Here is an 18,863-nt window from a genome sequence, read left to right as displayed (position 1 = left end):
AGCTGGTTTCATAATGATAGATAGATGGAATACAATGTACTTTGAGAAAAGATGGTCTGCTATTATAGATACCATTTGCAAAATTCCTTGTGATTTTGAACACATAATACATGAACAAGCAAACCAATACCTTTCCACTCAGCAACTTATCTGATGAAAAGTGTAAGCGAAACTTATATTACAACACAAAGTATTTTCTTCATACTTTGTCAATTAAATATTTTTCTGAAAGGAAAACTAATATCTTGTGAAGTTTTCTTCAGTGACAGGAAATGAAGATTATGTTTGAGTAAACAAAAAAATATTTGTTAATCAAATAGTAAAGAACTATTGGCTAGGTACAAGCTGCACAAATATGTGTTAAGGCATGTTAAGTGATGAAATTATAAAGGTAGCAACACAACTAGAGTAACGCCCCTTCCCTATAGATATTGCATATACAGGTAACGCATGAAATTCTGTAGAAGTAGCTGAAGAACAATTATGTTTTAAATTAATACAATTTACAATGCAATGCTTTATATATATATATATATATATATATAAATGTGTGTGTGTGTATGACAAATATAATAAAATAATATTCATTTTCTTCATTGGAATGTCTTTACTTTAATGGATATGCTTACCTCATTGAGGAAGTAAAAATGTACAAAATCAAAACCAGAAATTCAGAAGACAAAAAAAAAAAAAAAGACAAAGAAAAGAGAAGTGGTGCTTCACCATGAAGATTTGGGTGAGTACACCTGGTTACTGCTTCAAACTAAGTTGTACTGCTTTTAAATCAATCATTCCACTCCTTTGGTACAGGTTTCAAATTATTTATTTCCTGGTTTATGTTTTTAATTTGTCTGTCTTTTTTTGTTCATGAAAAGCAAAAAATGAAACATTTTTTTTCCTTTCTCCAGCAAGGTTGAGTTGATATAGTCAGAAAAGTATGAGATATAAAAAATACTTGCTAGGAGAATGAAAACAAAAAACAAAAAAAAAGTTCTTTATCAGCTCTATCTTTCTTTTGGTAATTTTTCCTATGAATTCAAAAATTTGTAGTGTTGTTTATTAAAGTTGTAATTGTGATTACTGTTTTCAATGTTTTTAAAGTAAATATGCTTTTTCAAGTAATGTTGATATTTTAACACCAACTCAAACTTCACTGCTGTCACATAAAATATGAATTATTGAGAAGCATTAAAATAAAGTTGTCTTTGATTTTTGATCAAGCATATTTCATTGTTTGTTAATCCCCCACAAAATTGGACAGAGCATTGTTGTTACTACTACTGTTGCTGTTGTCTTTTTTAAAAGTTGAGAAAAGAGAGGAAGGGAATGAAATTTATAGAAGAAACAATGAGTATGGATTGGCAAGGAGAAAACATTAACTGAAATGTAAGGTAAAAGTGCAAGAGAACTGGATTATGAAAACTGGAAGGAAATAGGAGGGGTGGGAAAGGCAAAAACTAGAAAAAAACAAATTCAATCATTAAAAGGAATTGGAGAGCATGGGAGTAGGGGAAATTAAGGCATTTAAAAAAATAAATGAATCTTTAGTCTTTGCTGCAATCTGTAGATGCTGAATTTGTATGTTTATGTAGAAGGGTCTGACAATTGTACTTTTCTTTTTTTTTTAAATGTGAGAGAGTTGTCACATTATTTGACAAGTCCAGCTTTCTTGGCCTCAGTCTCATAGATGAGTAACCTCCACATCTTGACAACAAACACCTCGGCTTCTTCATCAAGAACCATGGCTACGTCATTCAAGATGCTCTGCGGAGAACTACGTCCAATTACCTTTTGGCAAATAAAGTCAGTTAAAGTGGGCTCCTCCTCACCAATGTATTCCACTATTTTCTTATTTACCCAGGGTCTAATGCGCTTGTTCATAAGAGTCTGGTCCACTGTATTCCAGTCTAAATGATAAGAGAACAATTCATCTTTTCCTGTTGGAATCTGCTCAATAAGCTTTTTGATCAACTGTCTCTTTTCTTCGGCTGTGGTTGTTTTCTTTTCGGATTTCTCTTCATCATAATCTAATGGAACAAGTTTGCGCTTTTTCACTACATCCGTGCTGTCATCATCTTGACTGAAAACATCACCAACAGTTATCCTTTTCTTTTTGAAAGAAGTATTTTCACTAGGACTATCTGAACTTCCAATTTTTATTGAACTAAAACCAATTTTAGCAGGTTCATCTTTAGCATTTGATGAAATGCTTGGTTCCATGTTACTGTCCAGGTTTTTGTGAAGAGGTCTATCCATGCCAGAAGATGGGCTTTTGGAATTGTTGGCGATGGAAGGGATTTCAACAGGCTTTAATGTTGGTTGCATTTTTGGTGGAGGACTACGTTTGATCTCCATTATCTCGCAATCAACTTTAGCTTCTTTCCTGGGACTTGGAAGAGGTGGAGTTCGGGGTTTCTTAACAGGAGAAGGTGACTGGGGAAGTAAATGAAGCCGAGGTTTCAAGTGTTCATCTCTTTCCTGTTCCATTTTAGCAATTTCGGCTTCAGCATCTTCATGACCTTCTTGTAAGAGTCGCAATCGGATTTCCTCTAATTCTTCCTTTTCTTTCTGTCTGTCTCTAGCATCTAATTGCTTTTCAACTTCTCGTTCACTAAGTCGACGGGCAAGAGCACTACCTTTGTAAAACTTTGGATCGTCTCGCAAGTCATCATAGTCTTCCAGGAACTCTTTCAGACGTCGAGCTTCTTTAGACTCTTCAGCTTTACGAGCTGATTCACGTTCTCGTTCTTTATCATATTCTCTCATACGCTTCTTTTCACGGATCATCCAGTTTTTTAACCGTTCCTGGTATGCTGCTTCTTTCTCACGGAATTTCTTTTCCAGCTTACGTCTTTCCAAAGCTTCTTCCTCTTCTTCAAAGTCTCGACCACGACCCCTACGATCTCTGTCCTTTGACCTTTCCCTTGACCGGTCTCTTGATTTTTCTCTGGATCTTTCTCGAGATTTATCCCTCCTGGACCGTGACCGTGATTCAGATCTAGACCTAGATCGTGTTCGGGAAGAACTTCTAGAATGGCTGCGGTCTCTTTGGAAAACTTTACTTTTATGAACTTTATCCTTCCGTGCTCTGGAATCGTCGTGTCGTCTTCGACTGCTTGACTGAGAAGTACTTTCACGGTTTCGATTCTCTTTATCATTCACTTCCTCATCTTTATGAAGATCTCGGAAGCTCTTAATTTCTCTGTTGATAATATTTTTGGTGTCTTCTTCCAGCTCCATATCATCAAGACCCTTATCGGCCTGAATTTTTTCTTCCTTATTTTTCCTGTGCATACCTTTACCATCTTTCTCTTTCTCTGCAGGTGGCTCTTTAGCCAAATCGTCAGCAAATTCCCTGAGAATAGCATCCAGACCTGCTTTGATAATACTATCTTCACATTTAGTGCTATCGTCAAGACCATCACCGTTCGTAGTCTCCGGTGTTTCCTGTTCAGATTCCTCTCCTTCTTCTTTTTTCTCCTTCTCTTTCGCACCATCCTCTTTCACCTTTGCCTCAGCAACCTTCTCATCGCTCTTTTTCTTCTCGTATTCATCTAGCAAAGTTTTAGTTTTAGCATCAACTTTCACAACTAACTTTTTATCAGCAATTTCAAAATCATTTAAAAGCCTGATACACCTGAGTGTAGCTTCAGGATCTTCATACTCACAAAATCCGAAGGCTTGCATTTTCCCGGATGCTCCTTGTACCCGTTTCCAACTCAAAACGTCGCCGCATTTCTGTAGCATTAGTCCAACCATCGCATCTGGCGCTCTGTCGCTGATGTTACCCACAAATACTGTCGTTACTGGTGGTTTGTCTTTCTTTTTGTCATTTACTTTATTTTCTATCTTTTTTGGTTTACTTTGAGTCAATGTAGAAGTAGAACTTGTACTTACGATTGGTCGTATAACAGGAGGTATGAGTCCCATCGGACTAACAGATACCATACCCATTGTTGGAAAAGTATAGCCTTGTGTCATCATACCAGGTACCATAGGTGGCATTCCTATAGGTTGCCGAGGTGGTAAAGACATAATATCCTTTTTGCTTCCTTTTTCAAAGAAAATTGCCGAAATCAACACTCAGAGTCATTGTTTTCTACTTACTAGCGTGTTCACATAAGCGCCATAAACGTGCAAATGGCGACCATGACTAAGATTTACGTCCCTTTGGACGAACTCTCCTGTTATTTGAATACATCCAAAAGAAAGCAGCATGGCTGTAGAGGTTGTTGTACAAAAGACAATTGCTGCTGATTATCGTTACTTTAGCTTGGGGGTGACTTATACTTTGAAATATGACCGGGAGCTGTCGAATTTCTTAAATGTTACACTAAAATAATTTATTATCATTTAATAGTTGTTATGCCAAGATATCTTACTGTCTCTAAATATTAACAATATACAAAAGATTAATATTTGCATTTCTGTTACATAATTTGTTATTTTATTGATCAATATTTTTCCAATAATTTATATAACTTTCGATTAAAATAAATTAATTTGATTAGAATTCTAAATCAAATGGAGAGTAATTAAAATAAATATTTAGATTAGTTTTAGTTCCGAACCTTCAAAGAAAAACAAATTAATCATCTCAGGAATCACATGCACCGACTTGTTTTTTTGTTTTTTTTTCGTACATGTGCGTTTTAGAAGTTGTTTGTGTACACCGTACACAGACTAAATTATCTAATTCTTATAATAAATACCCTTATTGATAAAAATTATTGTAGAGAAAAATACTTAAATCATCAAACTTGATCACTTAAAAAATAATATTAAATTTCTAAACTTTTTTTTAACCTTTATAAACAATGTTTTCATCGTCTATGCTGATAAAAAAATAGATACTAGTTCTTCCAAAAATATTACTAGGTGTTGAATAAAACATTAAAAAATATTTAGTTATGGTGTATATGTGTACGTGTGTGCGTGTAATTTTTTGTAAGTGAAATCCCCACTGTCAAATGACAATGAAATACGTTATCGACATAATATAGTCGACGTCAATGTTTTGATCATAATTTTGAAGTTACCTCAATTTATTGATACTATTAATGTCGATAGAAAAGACTGAAGACCACAGCTTCTATTCTTTTTTCTCTCCTAAAATTATATGGTTAGGTTTATGTGTATTTAAAATGTAACTAACGTTTTGAGCGAGTCCACGACGACTTTCAATAGGCGGGGTTTTCGAATAGCCGCCCCACGAAGTTCCATGCTTCATAGGAAAGTAAAAGGGTTTGGAAGGATCAAAAATGTTTAAGAAATATTTTTAAAAAATTTATAGTTAGCTGAAAGAAATTCTCTCTTCGTAATACCCTAACGGACATTGAAAAACAGAAAAGTTGCAAGGTTTCGTTTCCTTTTTTTTAAAACAGCTTTCTAATTATAAGAAATAATTAAGATTGGTGAGGATACAGCATGCATTTTGTGAACAATGTCCTCTGCACTGATACGATTGTCAAGGAAGGTATGCATTTCACACGATGTTCTCTAAATAAATTTTTGATGATGGGGGCGGAGGTAAAGAAGACGCACACCACCCGTTTTCGGCGTAGCCCTAACCCTATACACCGGGTGTGCTTATCCTTTACCTTCGCCTTGACGAGTAGTTTTTATAAAAGGAGGGAACATGTCAATCGTTTTCATTCGTTTGGTCAGTGCAAACAAAATTGTCTTACTTCCAACAAACTTTTCGTTATCAATATTTATATATATAAGAAGGTAATCACCAAGAATCGGATCGCATGTTAATAAAATAAAAGTGAGAGAGAGAAACAGGCTTGTAAGTGGATTTAATAGACGGAAACTGAACGAAGCTCTTATGTGTGTGTGTTTGTCCCCCCCCCCCCCCAGCACTGCTTGACAACTGGTGTTGGTGTGTGTTTACGTCCTCGTAAATTAGCTGTTCCGTAAAAGAGACCAATGGAATAAATACCAGCATTAAATTATATACATAAGTGCTAGATCGATTCGTTCGACCAAAGTACTTCAAGGCGGTACCCCCAGCATGGCCACAGTCTAATGACTGAAACAAGTAAAGATAAAGCTACTCTATGTACATAGTTATACAATTATTTTAGTTTCGGTCATCTATTATAAAATCATTCACAACCAGAACGCTTTATAGGAACTATTAAACCCACCTGAGTACGATTGATAAAAGTTTTTTTATCGCCTCTGGGAGGTTGAAAGCAAAATCTGTCTTGTGTACGACCTGACCTCACAATGAACCGAGCCGTAATCAAATATCAGACATCTTGGTCGATGTTCGAACTATTCTGCCAATCTATTCTTCTAGATAAACTTCCAGGAAATTTTAATTTATTTTTTTACTTTTGGGGTCAGGAAGGAAGGGCAGTGCCCATGAGATTTGCAGATCCTTTTACACCAGTGGTTCTCAACCATATTTTGCTTATGGACCCCTTTTGATTCCTATTTTACTTGAATGGACCTTAATTGCCATTCGATGTTTAAGAAAATCCTATTTTATTTTTATAATTAAATATTATTGGAAATAGTATTAAAAAATTCTTGAAGTGTTTTGTGCATCAAAGAAATATATCAATTTATTACATAAATTTTAACAACAACATTCTATATGAATCCCGGTCGAGGACCACTCTCCTACACCGTTGCCAAGAACATTATTTCTTCTTTATCAAATATCGTGATTTTATCACTCTCATAAATTATTATTAGAATATTCTCACGTTAGTGAAGATGGGGATTTTGGGTTTACTTGTGCCACATTCAGAAATAAACTTCTGAATTGAATTCTCTCTAAATTTTCCCTGGTTGCAAATGATGCATGTAGGATAGGGAAAGTCTCTTCTGAAATACTGGGAGACATTGCGATGAGAGGTGTCAACTATCTCAATCAATCGTAACCCAATAGTCATTCCAATAAAATAAGAAGTAAATCCACGTGAATAGCTTTGTAGATTTGTTTGAGTCGGTATTATGCTTCTGATACTTCCCTACCCGTCTCTGTCATTTTCTAAATTGAATGCATTTTTTATTGTAGAGGAACAATTGACTCCACCTTTTTCCAATTGATTCCTAAATCCTTTCGCTTTCGTTTGCACTCGGAGTATCCGAGGACGGGAAACCCAGAGTAACCCCATAAACAGGCCTTCACCATGAATATATATATATATATATATATATATATATATATATATATATATATATATATATATATATATAAATATATATATATATATGGAGCAAAATAATTCAAGAGGAAATATTTGAGAAGATGGGGCTTTCCATCATGGTAACGCGCGCCAGTCTAGAAACTGGTCCACGTCAGTCCAAATACTAAGATGTATGTTGAGAGATTTGTTTTAGCCCGTTTGTCCGCAGACGGTTCATTTCTGTAATTATCATCAGATTTTTTCGGCGATTTAAATACGAGTTTTGACTGTTATTTCCAGCAGGTAGACATACTTGATATGCCCTTTGATTAATTTTAATTATATAATATATATATGTATGTATGTATATGTATGTGTGATACTTTCATTTTATTTAACAGCAATTGGGAATCTATGAAATAATTTACTTAACAAACATCCACCACGTGTCCTATTTTTCTATCTATAAATCTGAATTATTATCTCGACATATATCACTCTCTCCATGTCTATTAGTGTCGGCGTGTATATGTGTGTTTAGGAATGGAACAGTGTTTTATTTCATGAAGTTTTAACGTTTTTGATCTTTGTCACTTTTATTTCATTTTGCACAAAGTAAGCTCCCTTGAACTGTGTTTGAAAATCAAGTTCGATTCACTTCCCGGTTGTATTAATTTCTTAGCTTGGTGGATTAGCAGAATTGTTATAAGTGCTTCGTGGAATTTAATTGTTGCTCTTTGCTTTCAATTTTATCTTTCGTTCTTCCGAAGTCAATAAAATTAATAATACTAGTCAAGGGCGGCAATCGACTGACTGTACTTGCCACTAAGTTCGCGGCTTTGTGCCGTTGTAAGAATTTATTCTTCGGAAAGGCATGGGCGTCACAATCCAATTTTCTTTTCTAAAACTGAAGTCAAAAAGAAGTATCAGTGATGGATGAATGTCTGGTCACAAAAATCTAAGCAAATGAGTATTACATTAGCGCGCGAAAAATATATTAACGCAAATACGTCTCAATCATATATAGATTTTGAATTTGCTCGTGCCACATTCCTGTAAACTCTTTCAAGACACCCACTAAATTTAGTAGAAGCTTGGAGAATAAAAATGAAGTTTCATCAACCAGAATTTTAAAGAGAAAATCACGAGTGAGTGGTGTCTACTGTTTCAGCCAACAACTACACACACATCAACATAGAATGTAGCCTTCAAAAATATATGCTACCATATGTACCCCGCATTATACACCAGTATCCTTTAGCCCTTGAAAGCATTGATTTTTCCCTGGATATCAAAAAGACTTCAGATGTGTATAGAATTAGTAGATAAATTGCCTTTCATTTGTCTTTTTTTCCCACTGTTCAACAACATTTGTATAACTCACGGTACAGTTATTTCCCCTACTCTTCTGTCTGCCTATTTATTATCAACTTACCGTTACTTCTAAATACATATATGGCTATGTGGAAGATCTCAACTTCGCTCCTCAACTTTACACAGATGGATAATATATATGCGTTTACCAGGTATCTTCTGTTGGATTTGCGCTGCTTCCACTCACAGTGATATTGGAATTATCTTTCAACAACACTGTTACTCATGAAAGGGAATATTCTTTGACAATACCATCTGTATGTATTAACAGTAGATATAAAACTTTCAGATGACTAGAATCAAGAGGCCCGGGAACAGAGGATGCAAGGGGTACATTTGCACCCACTAAAATTTTGTGGGGATGTAAAATTCAATATTGCACCCCCTATTTACCTTTCTCAGGCTTAGAAATTAGTGTTTACAAATTGATCTGTAAAAAAGTTAGTTAGGTTTTTTTCAAAATAAGAACAAACAACTAAAATATATATAAAGAAAATCCCCCCCCCCCTAATCCCTAGAAAGATATATTACTGAACTAAAGCATCCTTAACGTTAAAATTTAAATTATATATATATAACAACAACCACAGTCACCCTCTCACTACTAGAACAATTGATGACCTATTAAACTCCAGCATCAAAAGCCCTTTACAGTGTAGCTATCCACCTCCTCATTTCCTCGTGTTCTACTTCACTTACCACAACTAAACGATAGCAACAACAAAATCAGCATTGGAAATCACTCATCAGTACTAGGACAATTGATGACCTATTAAACAACAGTCTCTAGCTCTTCTCCACAATCAGACCACTGAAATTCTGCTCAATAACACAAGAGATCCATCATCTCTAATGTCATCCTAATCTACTCTACTACCATTACCACTACTACTACTCCAATTAGTGAAGAATCACTCCTTTCTTCCCCCACTGTACACTTCAATCTGACTGTACACCTGCCAGTTCCACAATAAATCTGCCAACTGTAAAAGAAAATTATGAACACACAAAACTCCAAAATATGCTGCTATTCTCACCATGAGAGATTATGCACACGTACTGACTGTAACTACACCCATTTACCTGAGACAAGATGTACAATTCGTACAAGCAATACCACCCAACGTCAAAATACACAATTTACAACACCACCACCACTAAATCACACTTAATAGCTTCTACACATGTAACCTGGAAACCTAAAATTTGTTGCTATCCCCAACCCAAAAGATTAAATCTGAGTGTGACTGTCCCTTCACTCATCTTCCAGGGACTTGATGCACTAGTAAAAGCATGAAACCAAACCACCTCCAAATCCACAGTAGAAACATTCCTTACAGTGGCAGTGTTGGTTCAGGCTTTCATCGAAAAGCAGAAATCACTCAGATATCTACTGGGTACAATAGTAAAATTAGCAGCTGAAAACCATATAACTAGAACTCTATTCAACAGTGCAATCATACCAACTCCAGACAACAAACCTTCCCAGAACAAAAAAATTATTTTTTAGCAATGATGAATCTGGCAAAATAAAAAGAAACTTCTCGCTCTCATACAGCCCCAGCCAATGCTACTACCTCAGTGCACAACCACACATTGCTGCAATTAATCCACAATCTCAACTCAATAATAATGTCAAATGTACAAGCTCTTTCACACTTCACAAATCAAACAACAGTACCATATCTTAGAGATCTTGTACAGTGAGAAAAGACAATATGTGCAGCACTAAGCAAAATGCACCCAGACATATTGGATGTGGAAGTAGATATGTCAGGTGATGTACTACTCAGAAGTGACAACAGAATACAAAAGCAAGGAGAAATAGTAATCTTCATCCAAGAAGACTCGGCAACAAATGTCCTCCTCTCCCACTCCAACACAGTGTGCGATACACTAATAATGCATGTAATTGACCTCAAGTTGATCATAAGCATTACCTACTGTCTTTCTGATGCAGCTAACCATGGAGATCACTTTAAAGATGCTTTGTCACTCATAAGTCAAACCCCAAATGAGCCTAGCCCTCAGGTCAATATGCTTTTATCAGGGGACTTTAATTTCCCTAGTCTCAGCTGGCCAAAGGGCTATATGCAACCTGAAACTAAACAACTGAACAGGAGAGATATGAGTGCTCTTCTCGATACCACTAAAGACTTCTTCATGCAACAAATCATTACCCGTCCAACTAAGGGAGATAACATACTCAACCGAGCCTTTACCACCAATACAGACTTCATTCACAATGTTCAGATCATTCCCACAGCTATTTCCTACCACAACATTCTTCTCCTGTCTCCTTCTCATTCCTAGTCCTCTATCATTCATCTCTCCACCACTTGTGCTGATCACACTATTTACTTTTCTTCATTCTAATCTCAACCCCACCCCTTTATTAGCTCCACATTTGAGAGGCTGCACTGGATAGCCCTTTTCTACTTACCCATTACACACTAGCTTCATTATCCTGCTGTACTACCAGCCAGCACTCTCTGTCTTCTGGGCTAACTCTATTGCCACCTAACATTTACTCTCACCTTAACTTTTGTCCACAACTATTTTCAGTTACACTGCTCTCAGTTTCATCCCCACCCCCACCCCAAATCCCTTCTTTTCCCCCATTCACCCTCCCAGTCATTCTGGTCCTCCTGTTATTGCTTCCTCTCCTGTACCCATTCTTGGTCACCTGAGCAAGTGTACACATGCTGTTATGGATTACTCTCTACATTTATACTCTTATTCTCCCTCTTAACAATCCATTTCTAGCCTTTCTTCTATCATTGTTCCCTCCCCTATTCCCTATCCTTAGATTTCTGAGAAGTCTCTACATGTACAAGGCACCCCCCCCTCCTGGGCTGCTGCTATGACAGAACCCACTGTGCTCCTTCCCTAGGTGAATGATGAGGAGACTACTTCCCTAGTGCTGCTACCATGAAAAGGCACCCATTACACACAGTAAAATGATTGGCAAATAAGCAGAGGAATTGTAGGATTGCGAGGTCCCTTTAATTCCTGTTTTACCATAAAAAATTTCAAGATTTTCTTGGCTGTTATTTCTAGCATGTCGAAAGACCTAGGCTTAACTTCATGTGGTGGTTGAAAATCCTCTAAAAAAATTCTGGGGTCGATACAATCGACTAAAAATTCTTCAAGGTGGTGCCCTAGCATGGCTGCAATCTAATGACTGCAACAAGTAAAGAGAAAAGCAAAAATGAATTATATCACAGAAGTGGTTTGGTATCAAGCTTAAAATAAAATTCTGAGTTCCATACAGCCATCTAAAAATTCTTCAAGGTGGTGCTCCAGCATGGCTGGCCGCAGTCTAATAACTGCAACAAGTAAAAAAATTATGGGGTCGATACATTCAACTAAAAATTCTAAAAACGAAAAAATAACCGAAAATTATAACCGAGGGGCTTTCATCCTAGGAGGCTTTTGTCCAAGGGGCTTTTGTCCGGATCCTGTTCTCGGCATGCCTGCATAAGTGTGCACCACCCTGAATTTGTTTTCTCATAACTTATAGAAATGGATATTTTTAAATGAAATTTCAGTAAATACCTTCCAAATGGTTCAGATTTTGATTATATCGGAATTTAATGTGACATGCTTGCATTACATATATATCTGCAAGAAAAAAAAAAAAAAACTTGAAATTTTAAAAACAGTTATGTGATGCTTTTACTTTAAATTCCAATATAATCGTGATCTATGCCATTTGAAATGTATTTGTAGAAAAATTCATTAAATAATACTATCTTTCCTAAAGTTATGAAACAAAGTCAAATCATATGAATTATCCAGAACTCCTCTCTCTCCACTTTCAAACAATTTTTTTCACAGCAAACTCTGATATAATCGGAATCTACACCATCTGAAAGATATTTGTTAGAAATGTCTTTAAAAAATATCCCTTTTACTGAAAGTTACGAAACAAAGAACAAAGTTGTGATGGGGGTGCACATTTGTGTAGGTATCTTCCATTCTTTTAACCTTCACAGCCTAAGCATTAATAAATATTCATTCAAATCATAGAAAATCATATTAAAAATTAATATTATATACATGCATGTGTGTGGCAAGTCCTATAAAGACGTAAATTTTCAATTAATATAACTGCTACACGATTTTCGGAAACTGTGAAGGTAACACTTTGCATTTCCCTTTCCTTAAAATATAGGTCCTTTGCCTCTTGCAATATATGTGTGCACCACACTTCTGTACATGTATGTGTGTGTGTGTGAGGTACAGTTTTTCATTTACGTATGCTAGGTTAAACAAATAACACATTTGGAAACAAACAGCTAGTTTGATTTCTGCATGGTACAGATTTATAAATGTTCCATATTAGTGGAAAAAGAAGGACAAATGAGATTTTGGCGATGATTAAGTTATCTTCAAAATATGGATGTTATCTGAAAATAGCTTTGTGTGGTTGAAAGCCCGATTGCCTATTTTTAGAGCCTAAGAAGTGTAGAAGTGTGTTGATATAATCACTCCATATATTAATCAGCCATATAAGACATGTTATAGAATGCAAAAATTTTATCACTCTAAGAGACTTTCCAAACTTATTCACATGCACAGTAGTACCTCGGTTTTTGAACAACTCTGATCACAAATAAATCGTGCTTTATATATATATAACATGATTTATTTGTGATCAGAGGTGTTCATAAACCGAGGTACTACTGTACAAATGTGTGTGTATGTGCACGCACACATACACACCACACACACACAAGCATATATGAACTCAGGTACTGGGGTATGTCTGAAAAGCAATCAGTCACGTTTTCTCTTCTTTGTATTTCTATATTTTAGAAATAATGTGTAAACATTCTTGAGAAAAGCAGAACATTTTGAAGAAAAAGTGTAAGACATGGATAGGTGAAAGAATAGATCAATAAATTACATGTGTCTTTGTGAGTGAACGAGATTATTGATTCTAAAACGTTTGGTAAATGAAGGGAGAAAAGCAATGAAGTGAAGGGCAAAGTAAATATATTGTTTGATAAAGGAGACAAGTATTATTGACTGATAAGAAATAGGATGACTAACACACACGCATGCATACATATATATATAATACACACAAGCACATGTATATAGCTTTTAAGCGACTGGCCCTGAATAGGAAGATCTGCAAACAGATCTCTGGCTTGTTTTGGAGAATTTGTTGCAATTGCTTCCTCCAGAGTCATATCCCAATGGTGATCAGATTCATCGCAAAAAAAATCGATGGAAACAATCACAGTAATGAAAACAGAGGAATCCAAAATTTCAGGATTGCAGGTCTGGATTCAATCCAGAATGTTTTTAATTTACTCATGGAGTTAGCCTTTAGATTATAAAAATAGTTATCATATTAGGTCGTCAAGTATGAAATTTAGTAAGGTATATGGTAAACTTTGACAGCTATTCATTCTGTGCCATTATTATATTTTGACAATCTTTATTTTTTTTTGTTAGAAAACTGACACATCTATTTCTTTATTCTAATTCATTTTACGCTTTATTAAGTATTTATAAATCATTTTTTGCTATTTTTGTTTACAGATGGATAAGTTGGAAATTCTTACAGTTTTGAAATATGAGTTCTTTCTTGGAAACAGAGCATCACAAACAGCTCAGAATATTAATGGAGTATTTCATTCTAATGTTATTACACAGTAGACAGTATCAAATTGGTTTGCAAAATTTTGTTCTGGTAACTTTCACCTCACAAATGAGCAACATGATCGACCAGAAACAAAGGTGGATAATGACGAACTAAAAAAGCCACCGTCGAGTCAGATCCATCTCAAAGTGCCTCTGAATTATTGTTGTTGTTTGGTGTTAGCAAGCAAACAATATTGACTCACCTACTTCAAATCAGTAAAATGAAAAAGTTGGATAAGTGGGTTCGACATGAACTCAATGGAAATCAGAAACAGCAACGTTTGGAAGCCTGCCTTATGCTACTTTCTCGTCACAAAAATGAATCATTTTTTAATCGAATTGTAACGTGATGAGAAATGGATCCAATAGAGCAACCATAAACGTTCAGCACAATGGTTGGATGAAGACTAGCCACCAAAACACAGTCCAAAAAGCAAAATTCATCAAAAGAAGCTGATGGTGTGTGTTTGGTGGTCTGGTGCAGGTGTGATCCATTATGATTTCATTAAACCTGGCTCATCAATCACGGCCGAAGTATACTGCAGCCGACTGGACCAAATGAAGCAGAAACTTACAACAAAAAAACAGCCTAGATTAGTCAAGAGATCCCCTCCTATTTTATTGCAAGACAACGCCAGACCACACATCGCCAAAAGGACATTGGCGAAACTACTGGTGTTGGAGTTGGAAATTCTCTATCATCCACCATACTTACCTGATCTTGCCCCCCCCCCCTGACTACCATTTCTTCTAGAATTTGGATAACTTTTGGATAGGAAAAAAATTTTATTCCGACGATACTGTAAAATAGGCCTTGCAAGATTTCATTGACTTGAGATTGCCAGGTTTTTACAGTTTCAGGCTGGACAAGCTACCGCTGAAATGGCAAAAGTTTATTGACAATATGGGTACATACTTTGATGAATAAAACTATTCCTTGTATTTATAAAACATTAGAAAACTTTTTCCTTTTCTACAAATTTCATACTTGACGGCCAGAAACAAAAGTGGATAATGACAAACTAAAAAAGCCACCGTCGAGTCAGATCCAACTCAAAGTCGCAAAAAGTCACATAAAAAAAATCGCTGAAAATAATCACAGTAACGAAAACTTGAGAATCCAAAATTTCAAGATTGTGTGTCCAGATTTGGCCTGGAATGTTTTTAATTTACACACGGAGTCAGCCTCATTCCAAAATGATATATGTTCGGCTACGGCCACTAGGAGTAAAGTTGAAAAAGTGTGGCACACTGACATTCACATTTATTATATCATATATTATTATATTAAGGCAGCGAGCTAGCAGAATTGTTAGAACGCTGGACGAAATGCTTAGCTGTATTCGTCTGCCATTAGGTTTTAAGTTTGAATTCCGCCGAGGTCAACTTTGCCTTTCATCATTTCGGGGTTGATAAAATTAGTACCAGTTACGTACTGGCGTCAATGTAATTGACTTAATCCCTTCCCCCAATATTTGAGGCCTTGTCCTTCCAGTAGAAAGGATTTATTAAAGTTGAAAATTGTGACACACTGACATTCATATTTACTATATTAGATATATTTAATTTTGAGGAAACTTTATTTCAATTAAAGTGTATTATATATATATATATATATGTGTGTGTATGTGTATGTATGTATATATAAGTGTGTGTGTGTATGTATTAAATCAAACAAAAATGATAGGGTTTAGTATGTTGACGACAAGAATTTCTGTCAAAGAGACATGGTTAAACAAAGTTGTACATCACCACCCTCTTTCTCTCACATACCCACTCTTTCTCTCTCTTTTATTATTACTCCCGCTGCCACCATAAACACCACTACTTTTAATAAAACATCATCAACTCTCACTAAATTTCTTTGTCTCTCTTTTTCTCTCTCTCTCTCTCTCTCTCTCTCTCTGTCTTTGCCACCGCCCTCACCGTCTCTGTGCCTCCTATTATTCTCACGCTATCATAAGGAATAGTAGGAGTGTCATTGAATAGAAAAATAAAGAGAGAGCAAGAAGATACAGATGAGAAAAGTAAGCTGGTTGAGGGCAACAATTGAGTAGCTATAGATAAGAAAAATAGAGAGAAGGGGAAAAGAAGCGAATTAATGTTTGCTTTATGTGAAAGTGTATGATCAACAGAGAGAGAGAGATATATATATAGAGAGAGAAAGGAATGCGGAGTCGGAGAGAGACACATACAAATGCATGCACACAAACGCATACATACGAACGCTCACACAAATACACTATATATATATATATATATATATATATATATATATATATATATATATATATATATATATATATATATTAGCCTGCTAGAATAAGAATAGCCTGGGCAAAGTTCAGAGAGATCTTACCTCTGCTGGTGACAAAGGGCCTCTCACTCAGAGTAAAAGACAGACTGTATGACGCATGTGTACGAACTACCATGCTTCATGGCAGTGAAACATGGGCTGTAACTGCTGAGGACATACGTAAGCTCACAAGGAATGAAGCCAGTATGCTCCGATGGATGTGTAATATCAGTGTGCATACTAGACAGAGTGTAAGTACCCTGAGAGAAAAGTTAGACCTAAGAAGCATCAGCTGTGGTGTGCAAGAGAGACGTTTGCACTGGTATGGGCATGTGGTGAGAATGGATGAGGATAGCTGTGTGAAAAAGTACCACACCCTAGCAGTTGAGGGAACCTATGGAAGAGGTAGGCCCAGGAAGACCTGGGATGAGGTGGTGAGGCACGACCTTCGAACATTGGGCCTCACCGAGGCAATGACTTCTGACCGAGATCTTTGGAAATATGCTGTGCGTGAGAAGACCCGGCAGGCAAAGTGCGACCTAAATCCAAGGCCTCTGCCAGGATGCGTACCTTCCTACGTTGGACACTAAACTCCGCTTGCGAAGACCTTGTTGAGGCAAGTGAAATCAAACTAATTTCGACGGATGGCACCTATGCCAACGTCGTCTCCTTCATTGGAAACAGAAACTCGGCTTGCGAAGACCTTTTGAGGCAAGCGAAATCGTGATGGCACTTGTGCCGGTGGCACGTGTAAGGACATTCGAGCGAGATCGTTGCCAGTGCCGCTGGACTGGCTCCCATGCAGGTGGCACGTAAAAGACACCATTTTGAGCGTGGCCGTTGCCAGTACCACCTGACTAGCCTTCGTGCCGGTGGCATGTAAAAGCACCCACTACACTCTCGGAGTGGTTGGCGTTAGGAAGGGCATCCAGCTGTAGAAACTCTACCAAATCAGATTGGAGCCTGGTTCACCAGTCCTCAGTCAAATCGTCCAACCCATGCTAGCTTAGAAAGCAGACGTTAAACGATGATGATATACACATTAAAATTATTTTGGGGTCATCCGAACTTCCTTCCGTTTATACATTGCATGTGTAGAAGTGATCAAATGTCATTTTCGCTCTCAAGTAGTAGTCAAACTTAGACATAATACTTATTGAAATGTTGAAATAAATTGCCGTCTGTGTATCGTACTAATTATATGTATGCCATTGAAAGACATATCACCACAATTTTTGTCTAACAGAGAAGCTCTTCATAGACGTGTTAAAAACACAGTATATACCGGAGTGAAGCAAACATCATCATAGCAGTGACTAATGAGACCAAAAGACGCATTTCGCTCTATTAGAGGTCTGTGAATGCTGTGCATCTGCTTCTCTCTGGCCAGATGAAAGTAGTGCTTCGATATATAAGAAACAGTCAATTATACATTCACTTGTATTGCAGAAAGCTTGCTGGGCTGTAAAAAAACTCTGTTGTACACAAGCTATTTGCTGTTCTTTTATCCATTCTGTCGGTGATTAAATTCATCTTCCGTTAACTGCTAGAAGAACAGATGGAAAAAAGGGGAGAGGAAAAGAATAAAAGGATTTAGACAAAGTGCTTCCTCCGTTGAAGCCAAAAGAAAGAAGGAAGAACCAAATTCAGTTTCTGTATTTATATTTTCTCCTAACTAAATTAGGTCAGGCGAGATAAAGGATTTTCTGTCTTTTATCTTTCTAAACCCTATTTAACATTAGAATGTTAACTTAAACAATTGAACTTAACTAAGAGTGACAGTAGACTCTCATAAATTTCTAAGTGCAAAAGCCGAGAACAATAGAAAAGGAGCCAATAGGAAAATCTAGGTTTGGTGTCGAATCTTGACAGAAAATCTAAGAAGCTATTCATTGTCTGTGTGTGTGTGTGTGTGTGGATACGACCTCGCTGTGCCCAACGTAGCATGGGTGTGATCGACCGATACGACATCAAGACTAATTCTCAACCTCTTCTTTTGAGAGGAGTCTCAAACTAGGCTAGTCGGGTTGGGGAGCCATAAAAGCCTCTAGGATGAAACTTTTCAGGGCAGCACTGGAATCGTCTAAAGGTAGGAAAACCTACCCTACTTCAGGTCTTGAAGGTTGAGCAACAAACAACTTGTTGATTTTTAAAAAAATTCTGATTACAGAAACTTCAAATACTCAGAGGAATCTGTAAGTACGACCGTGTGAACTCAAAAAGGAGAAATGGTGATGAATGGAAAAAAACAGAGGACTCCTTTTATTTAAACGCGTCGCACAGTCGAACACAAAATATATATCAAATATGATATACAAAATATGTTATACTACGATAACATATGTGAATTCGTAAATACCAGTAATGAAGAGACGATAGAAGGCAACCGA

At 36.4% G+C, this 18,863-nt stretch overlaps 1 protein-coding gene across 1 annotated transcript; it reads right to left on the bottom strand.

Annotated features, from left to right (window-relative positions):
• Positions 1-587: 587 nt before the first annotated feature.
• On the bottom strand, positions 588-4,155 carry LOC106878808 (RNA-binding protein 25). The gene has a single exon (XM_014928148.3). The coding sequence runs from the start codon at positions 4,033-4,035 to the stop codon at positions 1,648-1,650; it is 2,388 nt and encodes a 795-aa protein (XP_014783634.1). The 5' UTR covers positions 4,036-4,155; the 3' UTR covers positions 588-1,647.
• Between the last annotated feature and the right edge of the window lie 14,708 nt (positions 4,156-18,863).

Source organism: Octopus bimaculoides, chromosome 5, assembly GCF_046866305.1.
Source record: "Octopus bimaculoides isolate indiv1 chromosome 5, ASM4686630v1, whole genome shotgun sequence".
Taxonomy (NCBI): Eukaryota; Metazoa; Mollusca; class Cephalopoda; order Octopoda; family Octopodidae; genus Octopus; species Octopus bimaculoides.
The sequence above is the reverse complement of the archived record's forward strand: the minus strand, read 5'-3'. Positions and strand labels throughout refer to the sequence as shown.

Bases quoted from the DNA above. Each gene is read 5' to 3' on its own strand.
- LOC106878808 (XM_014928148.3), bottom strand. From the start codon at position 4,035: ATGTCTTTACCACCTCGGCAACCTATAGGAATGCCACCTATGGTACCT.